General features: G+C 38.5%; 1 protein-coding gene across 5 annotated transcripts in view; it reads right to left on the minus strand.

Moving 5' to 3' along the window:
- The window catches only part of MPP7 (membrane palmitoylated protein 7), a 294,359-nt gene that overhangs the window by 96,614 nt on the left and 182,468 nt on the right, over positions 1-15,277 (minus strand). For all 5 annotated transcript variants that reach the window (XM_032593849.1, XM_030321167.2, XM_032593848.1 and 2 more), the window contains one exon: positions 10,945-11,076. In XM_032593849.1, coding sequence (XP_032449740.1) covers positions 10,945-11,076 — 132 coding nt within the window. The remainder of the gene's footprint in view (positions 1-10,944; positions 11,077-15,277) is intronic.

A 15,277-nucleotide genomic window follows, 5' to 3' on the forward strand; every position in this document is an offset into this window, starting at 1 on the left:
AATAAATAAATAAAAAAATTAAAAAAAAAATGATATTGGCCTGTAATTGTGTGTGTATGTGTGCGTGGTGTTCTTGTCTGGTTTTGGTATCAGGGTAATGCTTCCCTGATAATATTACTTTGGAAGTACTCCCTCCTCTTCAGTTTTTTTGTAAGAGTTTAAAAAATATACAGATTAAATCATTGGAAGTTTGATGAAATTCATCTGTAAAGCCATATGGTCCTAGAGTTTTGTTTGTTGGGAAATTCTGATTACTAATTTAATATCCTTGCTAGTAATTGGTCTATTCAGATTTTCTATTTCTTTATGACTGGTCTTGGATAATTGCATGTTTCTGGGACTCCATTTCTTCTATGTTGTCCAATTTGTTGGTATATAATTTGTTCATAGTAGTCTCATGATTCTTTATATTTCTGTGGTGTTAGTTGTAACACTTCTCTTTCATTTCTGATTTTAATCTTTTTCTTGATGGGTCTAGCTAAAGGTTTGTCAACTTACTTTTTTTCAAATAACCAACTCCTAGTTTCATTGACCTTTTCTATTGTTTTGTCTCTTTCATTTATTTCTGCTCTGATCTTTTTTTACTTCTTTCCTTCTACTAACTTTGGGCTTCAAGTGTAAAATTCAATTATTTGAGATTTTTCTTGTTTATTGAGGTAGGCCTGTATTACTCCGAATTTCCCTTTTAGAATCACTTTTGCTAAATCCAAAAATTTTGGTTTGTGGTGTTCCTATTTTCATTTGTCACTTGGTACTTTTTAATTTCTTCTTTGATTTCTTCAACGACCCACTGTTCAGTAGCATGTTGTTTGATCCCCATATTTTTGTGGTTTTCTCAATTTTCTTCTTGTAATTGATTTCTGATTTTACAACACCATTGTGGGTGGAGAACATGCTTGATATTTCATCTTCCTGAATTCACTAAGTTTTGTGGCCGAACATGTAATCTATCCTGGAGAATGTTCCATGTGCACTTGAGAAGAACGTGTATTCTATTCTTTTTGGAATGAATGTTCTGTACATATTAAGTCCATCTGGTCTAATGTGTTGTTCAAAGCCACCGTTTCCTCATGGATTTTGTTTGGATAATGCATCCACTGATGTAAGTGGGGTGTTGTAAGTCCCCTGCTAGTATTGCTGACAATTTCTCCCTGTTAATCATTGCTTTATATATCTTGGTGCCTCTATGTTGGATACATATATATTTATAAATGTTATGCCTTCTTGTTGGATTGACTGTTTTTCATTATGTAATGCCCTTTTTTCCTATTACTATAAGTCTTTATTTTAAAGTCTATTTGTCAGCTATAAGTATAGCTACACCAGCTTTTTGTTTCCATTTGCATGGAATATCTTTCTCCATTCTTTCACTCTCAGTTTATGTGTGTCCTTACTTCTGAAATCAGTCTCTCATAGGCAGCATACAGATGTGTCTTGTTTTTTTTTTATCCATACAACCACTCTGTGTCTTTTGACTGGAAGGTTTAGTCCACGTACATTTAAAGTAATTAGTGATAGGTACATACTTGCTACCATTTTGTTAATTGCTTTCTGGCTGTTTTCAGAGTTCCTCTCTGTTCCTTGCTTCTTTTCTCTCTCTTCCTTTTTACATTGCATTTAGATTCCTTTCTCATTTCCCTTTGTGTATTTACTGTAAGTTTTGCCTGGTGGTTACCGTGAAGTTCACCTAGAACTTCCTGTGTATATAATGGTCTGTTTTGACAGCAACTTGAACATACTCTAAAACTTTACGTTTTTTCTTCCTGCCTCCCATGTTTTATATTTATGTCACACTTTACACCTTTTTATTCTGTGCCTCCTTTAATTATTGTAGTTTTTATTATTTATTTTATTGTAGTTAATTCTATTGTTTTTGTATCTTAACCTTTACACTTGCCTTAATGACTGATCCACTACCTTTACTATATATTTACTTTTCCAGCAACATTTTTACTTTCCTACGCTTTCTTTTTATTACTAAATGCCATTTCTTTTCAGTTTAGAGAAGTCCCTTTAACGTTAATTATAAAGCCAGTTTAGTGACGATGAACAGCTTCTGCTTTTGCTTATACGTAAACTCTTAATCCCTCCTTCAAATGTGAGTACTAAACTTACCAGTAGAAACTTCTAGGTTGCAAGTTTTTTCCATTCAGCACTTTGGATATGTCATGCCACTATCTTCTGGTCTGCAAAGTTTTTTCAGAAATATCTGCTGATATCCTTATGAGGTTTCCTTTGATAAAAGAAGTTGTTTTTCTCTTGTAGCTTTTAAGATTCTCTCTTTCACCATTTTATTTATAATGTGTCCTGATACGGATTTCTTTGGGTTCTTCTTATTTGGAACTATCTGGGCTTCATGGACCTGTAGGTCCGTTTTCTTCTCTAGATTAGAAAAGTGTTCAGCCATTATTTCTTGACATAAGTTTTCTGGCCCTGTTTTCTACATGGACCCCTATAATGTGAATGTTATTCTATTTGATACTGATTCAAACATTCTTTAAGTTACATTTTTTTTTTCTCTTTTCTTTTGGCTGCTCTGTGTGGGTGAGTCCTATTGCTTTTTCTTCCAGCTTGCTGATCTGATCTTTGGCTTCATCCAGTCTGAACTGCTCTAGGGTATTTTCCAGTTCTGTATTCTTCAGCTCTGTAACTCCTGTTGGGAATTTTGTTATATTTTCTTTGTTGAGGATCTCACCATGTCCATCCAATCTTCTTGAGTTCAGTGAGCATCTTTACGACCATTACTTTGAATTCTTTACCAGACATATTGCTTATCTCTATGGCATTAATGCCCCTATCTCATATTTTGTCTTCTTCTTTTGTTTGGGACACTTTCCTCTGTCTCCTCATTTTGCCTGACTCCCTGTGCTCATTTCTATCAATCACCTCTCCTAGTATTGAAGCAGTGACCTTTCAAAGGAGAGTCATGTGGAGCCCAGAAGTTCAATCCCTTCTAACCAGAGCTAAGTGCTCAAGAAGCATCCCCTGTGTGGTATGTTATGAACCTGTTTGCTGTAGCAGGGCTACGTCTGCGATGCAAGAATGTATCAGGCTGGTGCCCAGCCGGCTGTGATGCATGGCTGCACTGAGTGGCACAGGCTGCACTGTGGCCAAGGGGTGGGCGGGACTACTGCCTGGCCCACAATCACAGTGTGGGGATTGGCAGGGTTCCTGGCTGGGCACACCCCTCAGCTCTAGCAGATTAGAGAAAAAGTTCCAAAATGACTCCCACCTTCACCACCTTTAACAAAGTAGATGCAGTCACAAACGTGGCACCGTCATATTTGTCGTATTTGTGACTCCGTCCCTGGGGAAAGTTCCAAAAGTTTCCCGCCTTGCTGGCAAGCACTTTAAGATCAGTAAGTGGGTCTCCTTCGCATATGGTCTAGGTGCTTTTCAAATTGGAGTTTTTGTGTTGGGTCCTGGGGTGAGTGAGTCTGCACACGAGCCCTTAAGAGCAGGCTCTCCCTTCCCTACAGTTCTATGATTTTCCTGCACATGATCCCTACTGGTTTGCAAAGCCTGGCATTTAGGGGGCTCATCTCTTTCATGCAGGATTTAAGGGGCTGGGTGCCTGGTCTGGAGCACAAACCCCTCACTCCAGGAAAACTTCTGTATTTTTGAGATCCTCCTTGACTGTGGATCACTGCACCCACTGTGGGGTGTGTGTGTGTGTGTGTGTGTGTGTGTGTGTGTGTGTGTATGTGTGTTGTTTTTTGTTTTTCTTGCAAGTTGGTGTCTCTGCCTCTCCTATCCAATGCTGTCCTTTTTGTCCTTTATCATAGAGGCTCTGTTCATCCAGTTTTCTAGTCTTTTTCAAATTATTCTATATGGAGTTGTGTATTTGTTGTATTCATGGGAAGGAAGGAGTTCAGAATCTTCCTACACCACCACCTTGAATCCAAGTCTCTGCTCATCCATATTTTATAGATGAGAAAATAATCACAAACGGCTATGATCTAAGATCAGAAAATTAGCGTACAGTGAAGTCAGGACCTATCTAAGGCAAACTGATCAGAATGCTGTTTTTAGTCTTAACTATTCGATATTGCTTACCCTATATCTTTAACCTTTTATTCACAAATTATAAGTTCACTGCCCTTGCATTAGCTTATCTACGATGAACATCATCAATTCCCTCCTTCTTTGTATGCGCATATGCCCTATTCCCATACCAAGTGGTGAAAATGGTCCTAAGGCATGGAAGCCTATAGGAAGGCTTGCAGCTGCCAGCTGGGCCTCTTGAAATACTTGCTCTGTGGGAAGTCAGACACCATGTAAGAAATGATTACTGCCATGCTGTGAGGAGGCCCACCCAGCCAAGTGGAGAGGTCATCTGGAAAGAGATGTCTGATCAGCCCCCATTTTTCCGGCCATCCCAATCCAGGCATCAGTCATAGGAATGAAGTTCACAGATGACCCCAGCCTTAGCCACCACCTAACTGAACATATGAGGGACTCTACTTAAGAACCACCCAACTGAGCCTATCAACCTCTAAAACTATGATATATAATGTTGTATAGCCACAAAATTTGGGGGTGGTTTGTAACACAGAATTAGGTAATTGGAGTAAGCCTCTTGCTTCACTATGAATTATACTATTTTTCAATATAGGACCATCCAGTTTGTTGTGCTTAATGCTAGTCCTTGTGACTTATTCCGTGATTCAATGAAGCTGACAAATGTTTACTGAGAGCCTACTCTGTGCCAGGTTCTAAGGGCATGTAATGTATTGGTGAAAAAAACTAAGCATTTCTGCCCCCTCATGGAACTTACATCTAATAAGAAAGAAAGACAATAAACAAACGATGAAATAATTAGACATACAGTATGTTAGAAAGTGGCTACTACTGTGGGTATGAGAGCGGCAGGGAAGACAATGTAAAGACACAGGCTTCAATGAGAAGATGAAATCTGAGTGAAGAAAGATAAAAAGGAAACGAAGGAGTTAGCCAAAGAGAAAGAATAGATGAAAACAGTACAGAAGTGCTAGGATGAGGCTGTAAATGGAATGCAGTGATCAAGGAAGAGCAAAAAAGCCAATGTGGCTGGAGTAAGGTAAAAGGGGAGAAGCAGTAGGAAGCGAGAGTAGATGGCATCAGGGAGCCAGATCATGTAGAACTTTGTAGATTATATCGTGGGGGCTCTGGATTTTATTCTGAAAGAAACAAGGAGAAGCTGAACAGCGTGAGTGAGTGTCATAATCTAAAAGGTTCACTCCACCTACTGTGTTAAGAAAAGAGTGCAGGAATGCAAGGGCTAAAGCAAGGAAACAAATAGGGGGTTGTTAAACTAATCCGGGGAAAAGATGAAGGAGGCTTGGATCTGACTGGCAGGAGGTGAAGTGATGAATAGTCTGGATATATTATTGGTACAGCCAAAAGGATTCCCAATGGACTGGAAAGGGTACATGAAAGAAGAAAGGTATCAAAGACTGACTCTGGTTTTTGGCGGAGCAATTAGGAAGATGGGATTGTAATCAACTGAGAGGAGGAATCCTAGGAGGGGAATGAATTTGGGGACAAAGATCAGTTTACTTTTGGACACGTGAAGACAGAGATGTCTATTCGACATTCCAGTGGAGATATCAAGTACACAGATGGACATACAGATTTAAAGCTCAGAAAAAAAGATCTGGAAGAAAAATCGACTTGGGAGTCACTGACACACAGATGATTTTTAAAGCCAGGGGCTGGATGAAATCACTTCTAGAATGTGTAAAGAATAGCACTGCCACACTGAAGGGTTACTCTGTTACAGATACAAACCTTGAAACAGGGGTGCCTGCTACCTGCTGATTCTACCTATCCCCGGAGGGTGAACTATGGACCCTGAGAAATGATCTCCCACTTTCTACATGATGCTAGCCCTTGACTCAACCTTCGTTTTGATCCCTTCATTCTTGAAGATTTCTGCTTCCATCTTTCTTTCCAAACTCCTATTACCACAATTCTTTGAGGTATTCTTAATGGAACGTACTTGCGTGAAAAGAAGATCAAAACCCAATAAAATAGAACACGTTACATGCCATTTTGTACAAAAGTCTACAGTCCTATGGCACAGATAGCACAAGGAAAATAAAGTTGTAGCTAATGTTTTAGTACTTACATATTTTCTTATATAATTATTTTGAATTTATTCTATGTGATTTTGACCCAAAAAATAGAGTATAGAGAACTTCGGGTTAGATTGAGAAGTTAAAATTCTGGTTACGTTTGTCTTGCTACTGCTGTAAAATGGTTTATAAAAGAGGACCTGATGAGCCCATGCTATCATGATGTCTCCATAAAAAATGCATGTCCTACAATACTGCCAATATTCTAAGACCTCCTTAAGCAGGTAGCGCTGTTGATTCCAGGTTGAACCTTTGAAGTCAAAGTGGTTTCAAGCATCACCTACCAAACATTTGCATCAAGAACATCTGAGACATTTAAAAAATCTAGATTCCCAGGTCCCACCTGAAACCTACTGATGCAGACTCTCTGGGGGTAGAGGTGGTGAAGTTTGCATTTTAAGTAAGCACCTCAGGTAATTCTTAGGATACCAAAGTTGGAGCAGCACTGTTCTAAAAGAAGCAAGAAGGACAACCCATACAAGAAACTGAAAATTAAGATCATAACCCACTCACTCACTAAGTGAAGGTCACTTTCTTAAAGAGTGCCTAAAAAATAATATTTATTATTATTTCTGCATAAAACAGATACAAATTGTTCCAAATTCATGGGGAGGGAGGATAGCTCTGCTCCCTGCATCCTGACCATTGTTTTTCTCTCCTCTCAATTCATTTATCCATCCCTCGCCTTAAACTATCACCGTCTCACCTTTCCATTGCAAACACCTACATGATCTGTGCTCACTGCCTCTTTTCCCCGGAAATGGTCCTCTCCAACAACCATCATCGAGAGCTTCTATGTACCATTCTATACAACATTTATATAGGGCTTGCATAATGCATAAAGCATACAAAGCATTTCAAGTACATTATATGCTAGTTGACATTCAAAACACTCTTTAAGAGGCAGATCTCCTGATTTTCAAACAAGAAGCCTCAGCCTGTGAGATTAACTGACTTGGTCCTGCAAGGACATAGAGCAAAGAAGGGACACCAGACTACCTCCCACTTAGGTTCTCTAATCCAAGCCTGGTGTTTATTTCACCACATTATACCTCAATCTAACAGACAAAAGTAAACTCTTAAATCATATGGATAAACTAACCCCTTCATTGTTAAATCTTATAGCCTTTACTCTTGAATCATTTGCCAAAAATTTCCTGACCATCCAATCACTAGAATTTAACTTCAGCATTGCTTCTCGCATCTTAACTATTTCACATTCTTACCACTTGGATTCATTCTCCTAAGGATGCCTTAGATTCAATCTTCTCTCGGCTTCCGCTTCTCCCCCACTTTCTACCCCTTTGGTAGTTGTGGCTTTTCCAAGAACCTCTCCAAACTGACAAATGACATTTGACAAATGTAAAATGACAAGTTTGTTGAAAATAACCATTTCCTACTTTTCTGAGTAGTACATTTTTTAAACCTTAAATGTATTCACCCAAGAATCCTACTTTACCTTTATAATAACTGTCAAACTAAAACTAATACACTCATTATCATTTGGATGAAATAAAGTTCAAGATAAGTAATTCTCCTCCCTTGATTTCATATTCCAAGGTTGAAATGACATCTGAAATCTTAGTACTCTTCTCAGAAATCCTAACAAATAATTTGGGAATTTCTTCGTCCCAGGTAGATGTTGTTGTCTATATGAAGTTTTTTTATTATTATTTTTTTTTAACACAGCTCCTTGAACAAGAAACACACAATTGTGGCTCAGAAGGAAGACAAAGGACAAGTGACTAAAGTAATTTTTTAAAGTAAAATAACTTCAAAGTACTTGAAATTGCTTTAGATTGCCTTAAACATGAAAAATAATATAAAACATAAACCTAGTTTAGAGAAGATAACTGCGTATATTTAGGGGGAAAAACTTTTATTAATTTACTTTTAAATAATGGAGAAATGAATATGACAACTTTTAATTCATGTAAAATAGGCAAAGAGCAGAATAAAAATTGTGGATCCAAATGAAACAGCATTAAAATTTTTAAACACCCCACATTTGAGAGGAAGTAGAAAGGAAAGTTGTTTTCAAGTGTAGTACAAAGTTGTCAAATTAAACCATGGTACATGAATAAGGAACTGAACAATTCCAAGAAATGCTGAAGATAGCCCCTGCATATACAAATGTTACAAATCTGGAAAACATCCTCATGCTTAAGAAAAATAATTTTTAAACAAATTAACAATTCAACCAATTTTTAAATTTACCTGGTTCCCTTTCCTAAATCTCTAGCCTCTTCCTAGCACATGCCGAGCCCCACAGGCTCCAAATAATCATAAGGAAACTTGAAATTTTTACTCCCATGCATTTCCTTCTATTCTTGCTACCTGAATGCATGGTACTTCTCCTCACCTAAGTAACAACGTTGTGGGTATTTTGTACTCCCTCTCTTCTCTTGCACTGTGTATGTAAAAATTTGCCTGGTCTGATCAACTCTAACTTGCCATTTACCCCAGTTCAGATTCTCCTCTTAAATATTCTATATTATATAAACTTGGACAAAAGAGAGCTAACAAAGGATGATGATGTCAAAGTTAGATCTAATTATTTAAGCTGTGACATGCTTACTAGCTATAAAGCATGTGATATACTCAGTAACAAAGGATGATAACACAACTGTAGGTTATTTTCTATACTTCATTCGCGACTGCTTTTTAAATTGAAACTAATTTGCAGCAGGTCCAGTTAAAACTTAAAAAATCTCAGTGCAGTGCATGCCTAATTGCTTTGACAAACATTTTGAAGATGTTCTTTGATCAAGAGAGGCTCAGGACATAAACATTGCTGGTGGTGCTTTAAATGTTAGCCCACGAAGCCAACACACCAAAAGCCACTGCCCCTGGGAAAACTACAACTGATCAAAGAAATTATTCCTAATGAATTCCTGAACTCCTCAAGATGGTCAGCCTTTCGGTTATCCAAGTGCCTGAAGTTGTCAAAACAAAACAAAAAAATGTATTTATCGAGGGATGCACAGAAGCCACCAAGAATTAGTCACTGTATGGTGATAGACCCTGAGAAAGATCTTTCTACATCCAAAATGCATGCCATCTATCCTTGCTAAGTATATCACCTTCTATTTAATAAATACCAAGAGACATTACAGAGTTATAAACCACATATTAAAGGCACAAACTTATAATCTACATTAAATAATCTTAACCAGGAATACAGGGAGCCCGAGGACATCCATGGGTGGGCATCAGGGTCTCAATAAATTCCTTTGTATCACATCAAATCTATCTGTGTGTTTTTTCTGGGTAGGAGTATCCAGTGCAGTTATCAATGTACCAAAGTTGCCCTTAAACAAAACAAGAACATGAAAAAAACCTATAAGGGAAAAGTAGACAGACACAATATGGTGTAGAAGAAAAAAACTAGTATTTCCAGGTAAAGGGCCCGGACCTCCATTCTACCACTCATTAGCTGTAATAAGTAAGTTCCTTCACTTCTTTGCGTATCCGTTTCCTAGTCTATAAAAATGGAAAAAAACATACCAACTATGAGGATAAATGTAACATATGCAAAGTACTTCACACAGTGCCCAGCAAGTATTGCATTATCCCCTGCTATTTGCTTTAAGAATACCAAAATGTCTCAATTAGGAAAAAAATGGGCCCCAACACATTTAAAATCAACTGCTAGACAGTGGAATTTATTTTTCTTCTGAATGCAGTTTCAGCAAAATATGGAGACACTCTGTACTATCCTACTGCTGCCATGACAAATGTGCCACACAAATTTTGTGACACAGATTTGTTACCTTACAGTTCTGGAGACAGGAGGGCCAAAATGAGGGTCCTGGAGCTAAAGTCAAGGTGTCAGCAAGGCTGTGTTCCCCCTGGAGGATCTAGGAGAGAATCTGATCCTCCCCTTTTCCAGTTTCCAGAAGCTTCTGGCATTCCGTGGCTCATGGCAACATCACACCAACCTTTGCTTTTATCATCACGTCTCCTTTTTGTAATTCTGATGTGCTGCCCTTCCCACTTCAGTAAAAACCTTTGTGATGACAAGGGGCCCACCAGATAACCCAGGATAATCTTCCCATCTCACAATCCTTACCAAATCTTGACTAGTCCCTCTGCTATTTAAAGTAGTATTTCACGGGTTCTGGAGATTAGTACATGACATCATTGGGCATGGTGGGGAACACCATTCTGCTCACCACAGACCCCTTGATGCAATTTGACATTGTATAAATTCCGGTGCTAAAATAAATAGGTACATTTACAGTTTTCTATGTTTTATTTTTGAGAGAGAGAGAGAGAGTGAGGGAGGGCCAGAGAGAGAGAGGGACAGAGGATCCAAAGTGGGATTTGCGCTGACAGCAGAGAGCCCAACGCGGGGCTCAAACTCACAAACTGTGAGATGAGGACCTGAGCCAAAGTCAGACCCTTAACCGACTGAGCCACCCAGGCGCCCCTACATTAACATTTTGAAATAAAAGACATTTGATTAATTTCTCCTTTACTTTAAAATAAATCAGCTTTCTAGAAAAGCCAGAGCAATTATTTTTAGTTGCACCGTTTAGTCTTAAATCAGCTGTGACTGGCTCATGGTATGCTTTCTTTTATAAAGGTCAACATCACATTTTACAAATTATTGCTCTAACCAATAAAATGCTGCCGTTTTATGTGGCTTTTTTTTTTCATTTTTCTAAATACTGTTTTTTAGACATGTATGCTCTATTTATTTTAAAGCTTAAAAACGCAGAGAAATTATGTTTTAAAGAGAGGAATAAATGGTGTGGCCCCATCAGATTTGGTTTTATCATGGTACCTACTCATGTCTGAGCATAAACCGTATACCAAAACTCACCAGCGGTTCTCTATTTTTGACCAGACGAATGATTTTTACGGAATCTTCCTCATCATCGATATCATCAGGCATAGGAGGTAATACCGGATCGTAATTCTTCTGAGCCACAGTATCGTGTACAGAGAGCAAAGCCTATCAAAGTCAGAATTTGGGGGGAAAAATCAATCAAATTTAAAATCCCAAACACATCAAGCTATAAAGAAAATCAAACTGGGGTTACAGTGTTGACATAACAATGGTCATAGGCAACCACTTGAAAAAGAGCATCTTAGGAACGGGAGTACATACAGCAGCCAACAGCAGCTCTGCTTAGCTGCCTACCCTCATGGAGGACAAGATCAGCATCAAAGTACTCTCACCTGGGGCGCCTGGGGGGCTCAGTCGGTTGAGCATCCGACTTCAGCTCAGGTCATGATCTCACAGTCTGTGAGTTCGAGCCCCGCGTCGGGCTCTGTGCTGACAGCTCAGAGCCTGGAGCCTGTTTCAGATTCTGTGTCTCCCCCTCTCTGCCCCTTCCCCGCCATGCTCTGTCTCTCTCTGTCTCTCAAATATGAATAAACGTTAAAAAAAATTTTTTTTTAAAAAGTACTCTCACCTGTATATTCTCTGGTTCATCCTTATAAGGGTGGCAGCTGGGGACAGGGGTGGGGGCTTAGTACTTTGGCTAGGAGGGAGAAAATGAGGCCACAGGTACATTGTCAATGAGCCAGTAGGAGTCTGAGAAAACTGTATTTTTCCCTTCCTACTGTTAGCAGCAAACACAAAAGGAACTGACCAATGCAATTTACTTTCATTCTTCTCCTGTTTTCTCACCTTTTCATTTGTTGTGTAACAGGTTAACTAATATGTGTATAAAAGAATAACATAGGGGTGCCTGGGTGGCTCAGTTGGTTAAGTGTCCGACTTCGGCTCAGGTCATGATCTCGCGGTGCGTGAGTTCGAGCCCCGCGTCGGGCCCTGTGCTGGCAGCTCAGAGCCTGGAGCCTCCTTCGGATTCTGTGTTTCCCTCTCTCTCTGACCCTCCCCTGCTCACGGTCTGTCTCTCTCACTCTCAAAAATGAATAAATGTTAAAAAAAAATTTTTTTAAAGAATAAAATAAAAGTTTTCCTAGGCATTACTGTCATGGTGGCTAAAACTCCACAAAATACAGTCACATTGTCATTCTGGACCAAAGACCAGAAAAACACTCAAATCTTGACATGTCACTACTATTTTAGGAGAGTGGGTTTTAGACTTTTAACGAACTTGTTCTCTATCACCACCACCACAATCCATAAATTACTCTAGCCAGTAAGCCTAGAAATCATCCTTGAAACAAATCTCTCCTCCACCCTACACTCCTCAACACCCAATCTATATTCTGTTAAATCTACTTGCAAAATATATCCTAAAATGTGTTCTATTCTCTCAGCTCTTAGAGCAGACACTGGCAAACTATGCCATCTGTTTTTGTAAATGAAATGTTACTGTGACATGTTCTTCATTCATTTATGTATTGTTTATAGCTGCTGTCATGTTACAAGAACAAAAACTGAGTGGAAGCAAGAGACCGTTTTTATAGGAAAAGTTGGGGGATACCTGATCTAGCTCATTGATGTCATTGTGTTTTACCTGGAGAACTGCAATAGCCTCTCAATGGTCCAGGTGCATTCACCTATGGTCCATTTTTCCAAGTATGTATATTTCACATTTTCTATGCCTTCGGGGGACATTTAGAATGATTTCAGTTCTTGGCTATTATAAATAGTGCTACTATTAATATTTCCTATCTTTTGATGCATGCACATGTGTGCACACACGCACACAAACACACACACACAATATGGGTTAAGCATAGCTTGCCCTTGAACAACATCGGTTTGAATCACATGGGTCCATTTACATGTGGATATTTTTTGATAAATACAGTATTATAAATGTATTTTATTTTCCTCATAATTTTCTTAACATTTTCTTTTCTCTAGTTTATTGGAAGAATACAGTATATAATACATATAACACACAAAATATTTTGCTGTTGGTAAGGCTTCTAAGCAACAGTTGGCTATCAGTAGTTAAATTCTGGGGAGTCAAAAGTTACACACGAGTTCACAAATTTCTAACATGTAGGGAGTCAGTGACCCTAGTCCCTGCATTGTTCAAAGGTCAAGTATATTTGAGAAAGAAAAGTCTGGGTCATGGGTTCTAAGTATATTCAACATTACCAGATAAGAGACAGTTTTTCAAAGTGCTTGTCCCAACTGTACTCTTACCAACAGCTTAAGTGAGTTCTAGTTGTATCAAATGATCCCCAACATTTTACATTAGTAATTTCAGTCTCGCCATTCTGGATGCATAATGGTATCTTCTTATGGTTGGAATTCCATTTTTCTTAAAACTAATGAAATCTGTTTTTGTAAGATGCCTGTTCAAGATCCTCACACATTTTTCTATTCCATCTGTCTTTTTCTTACTGTTTTGTAAGAATTCTTTATAACATACTGGACCCAAGCCTTTGTTGGTTACATATGTGGCAAATGTATTCTCATGTTTGGTAGCTTCCCTTTCCCTTTCTTGTTAGGGTTTTTTGACTAACAAGGAATCCAAATTTTAACGAGCCTAATTAATGTTTTTTCCTTGGAGGCTGGTGCTTTTTGCATCTGACCTGAGTTTCAAAGTAAAAGTATAAACAGCATCAAGATGAAGAAATATCTGAAGAGACAATGGCTGAAATTTTTGACAAGTAATGAGAGATGGAGTCTGAAGAGTCAGGAGACCCAATGTATCTATCAGGAAGCAGGAACAATAAAAAGAAATGCAAGATTCGATACATCATAGTGAAACTACAGCACAGCAAAGACTGAAGAGAGAAGACCTGAAGAACATCAGAAAGGAAACACAAACAAAATGACTGAGAGATGACTGATTGGCAACAGTGGAAACTAGAAGCCAGTTAAAATATCTGGAAAATGCTTAGAAAAAATAACAGCCAGCCCAAAATTGTGTATTTAGGAAAAGCATCGTTCAAGAATGAGGATGAGAGCCAAGTTGAAGTTATTAAGAACTCCACTAGAAAATAACTAAAAAACAGAAAACTTAAAAAAAAAAAAAGATAAAACAATGGTTTTGGAAAACACTGGACCCAAACAATGAAGGACAGTGATCACCGGAAGACAGGAAACAAATGTGAGCCTCTTAAGCCCACAGTTTGCTGGCTGTGTTGGGGAAGAAGGCCCTGGGTAGAACCCACTGGTCTTCTTAAGTTGAGACAACAAAGCTGGGAACACTGGGAGGATGAGAGACTAAAGTTCTCAGGGTCTCAAGAGTATGAAAGAGAAGACAGCGGGATGGACACAGGGCTCCGGAGATCTTCAGTAGGTACCCCCTGAATCCTTGGCCAAAGCATACATACAAAAAAACAAACCAACAAAAACAAAACAAAACAAAACAAAACAACAAAAAACTACCAGAAAGGATTAGAGCAGTGGTTATCACTAGAGAACAATTTTACTCCCCAGTAGCCACTTGGTAATGTCTGGAGACATTTTGGGTTGTCTCAGTGTGGGGGATGCTACTGCCATCTAGTGCACAGAGGTCAGGGATGCACCTAAACATCTGACAGCACACAGGATGGTCCCCTGCCCTCTCCTGCCATCCCTTCCCCCAATAATTTTCTGCCCCCAAATGTCAATAGTTCCAAGTTTAAAAAACTCTGCCTTGCAGAGAACAACTGGCAAAGCTCACACAGGGCAGGAAGAACTCCTGTTTCCATCAGAGGAAAAAGGCTTGGCATATGCAGGGCACTGAGGATAGTGAAGAGAGGAATACTGTCTTAATAGTGGTAAATAGCCCAAAATTAAACACAGCTAAGATCTCACCCAACAAAGCTTAAAAAGCAAGACTCTGAAGAATCAACATGTTCCCAAGTAACTTAATTATATAACAGAAAAAAAACCCTCAAGAATATTATCTATAAAAGTATAAAAACATTCAGCATCAAACAAAGTAAAACTCATACTGACTGGGAGTCAATCAATTACTAACAAAAGTTATCAGGCATATGAAGACAGAAGGAAATACTACTTATAATGAAGAAAAACAATGCTATAGAACTAAACCCTGAAAATTACACAGATGATAGAGTTAAATGGAACCAAATCCTGAAATTACACAAATAGACTTCAGACAAGGATAGGAAAACAATTACTATCACTGTATTCCAAATGCTTAAAAAGTTAGATGGAAGACTGAAAACTGAGACTTGCAATATACAAGAAAGATTAAAATCAAACTTCTAGAGATAAAAGATACAATGTATGTACTTTAAAAAAGTACAGTGAATGAGATTAACAC

Source organism: Lynx canadensis, chromosome B4, assembly GCF_007474595.2.
Source record: "Lynx canadensis isolate LIC74 chromosome B4, mLynCan4.pri.v2, whole genome shotgun sequence".
In the NCBI taxonomy this organism is placed as follows: Eukaryota; Metazoa; Chordata; class Mammalia; order Carnivora; family Felidae; genus Lynx; species Lynx canadensis.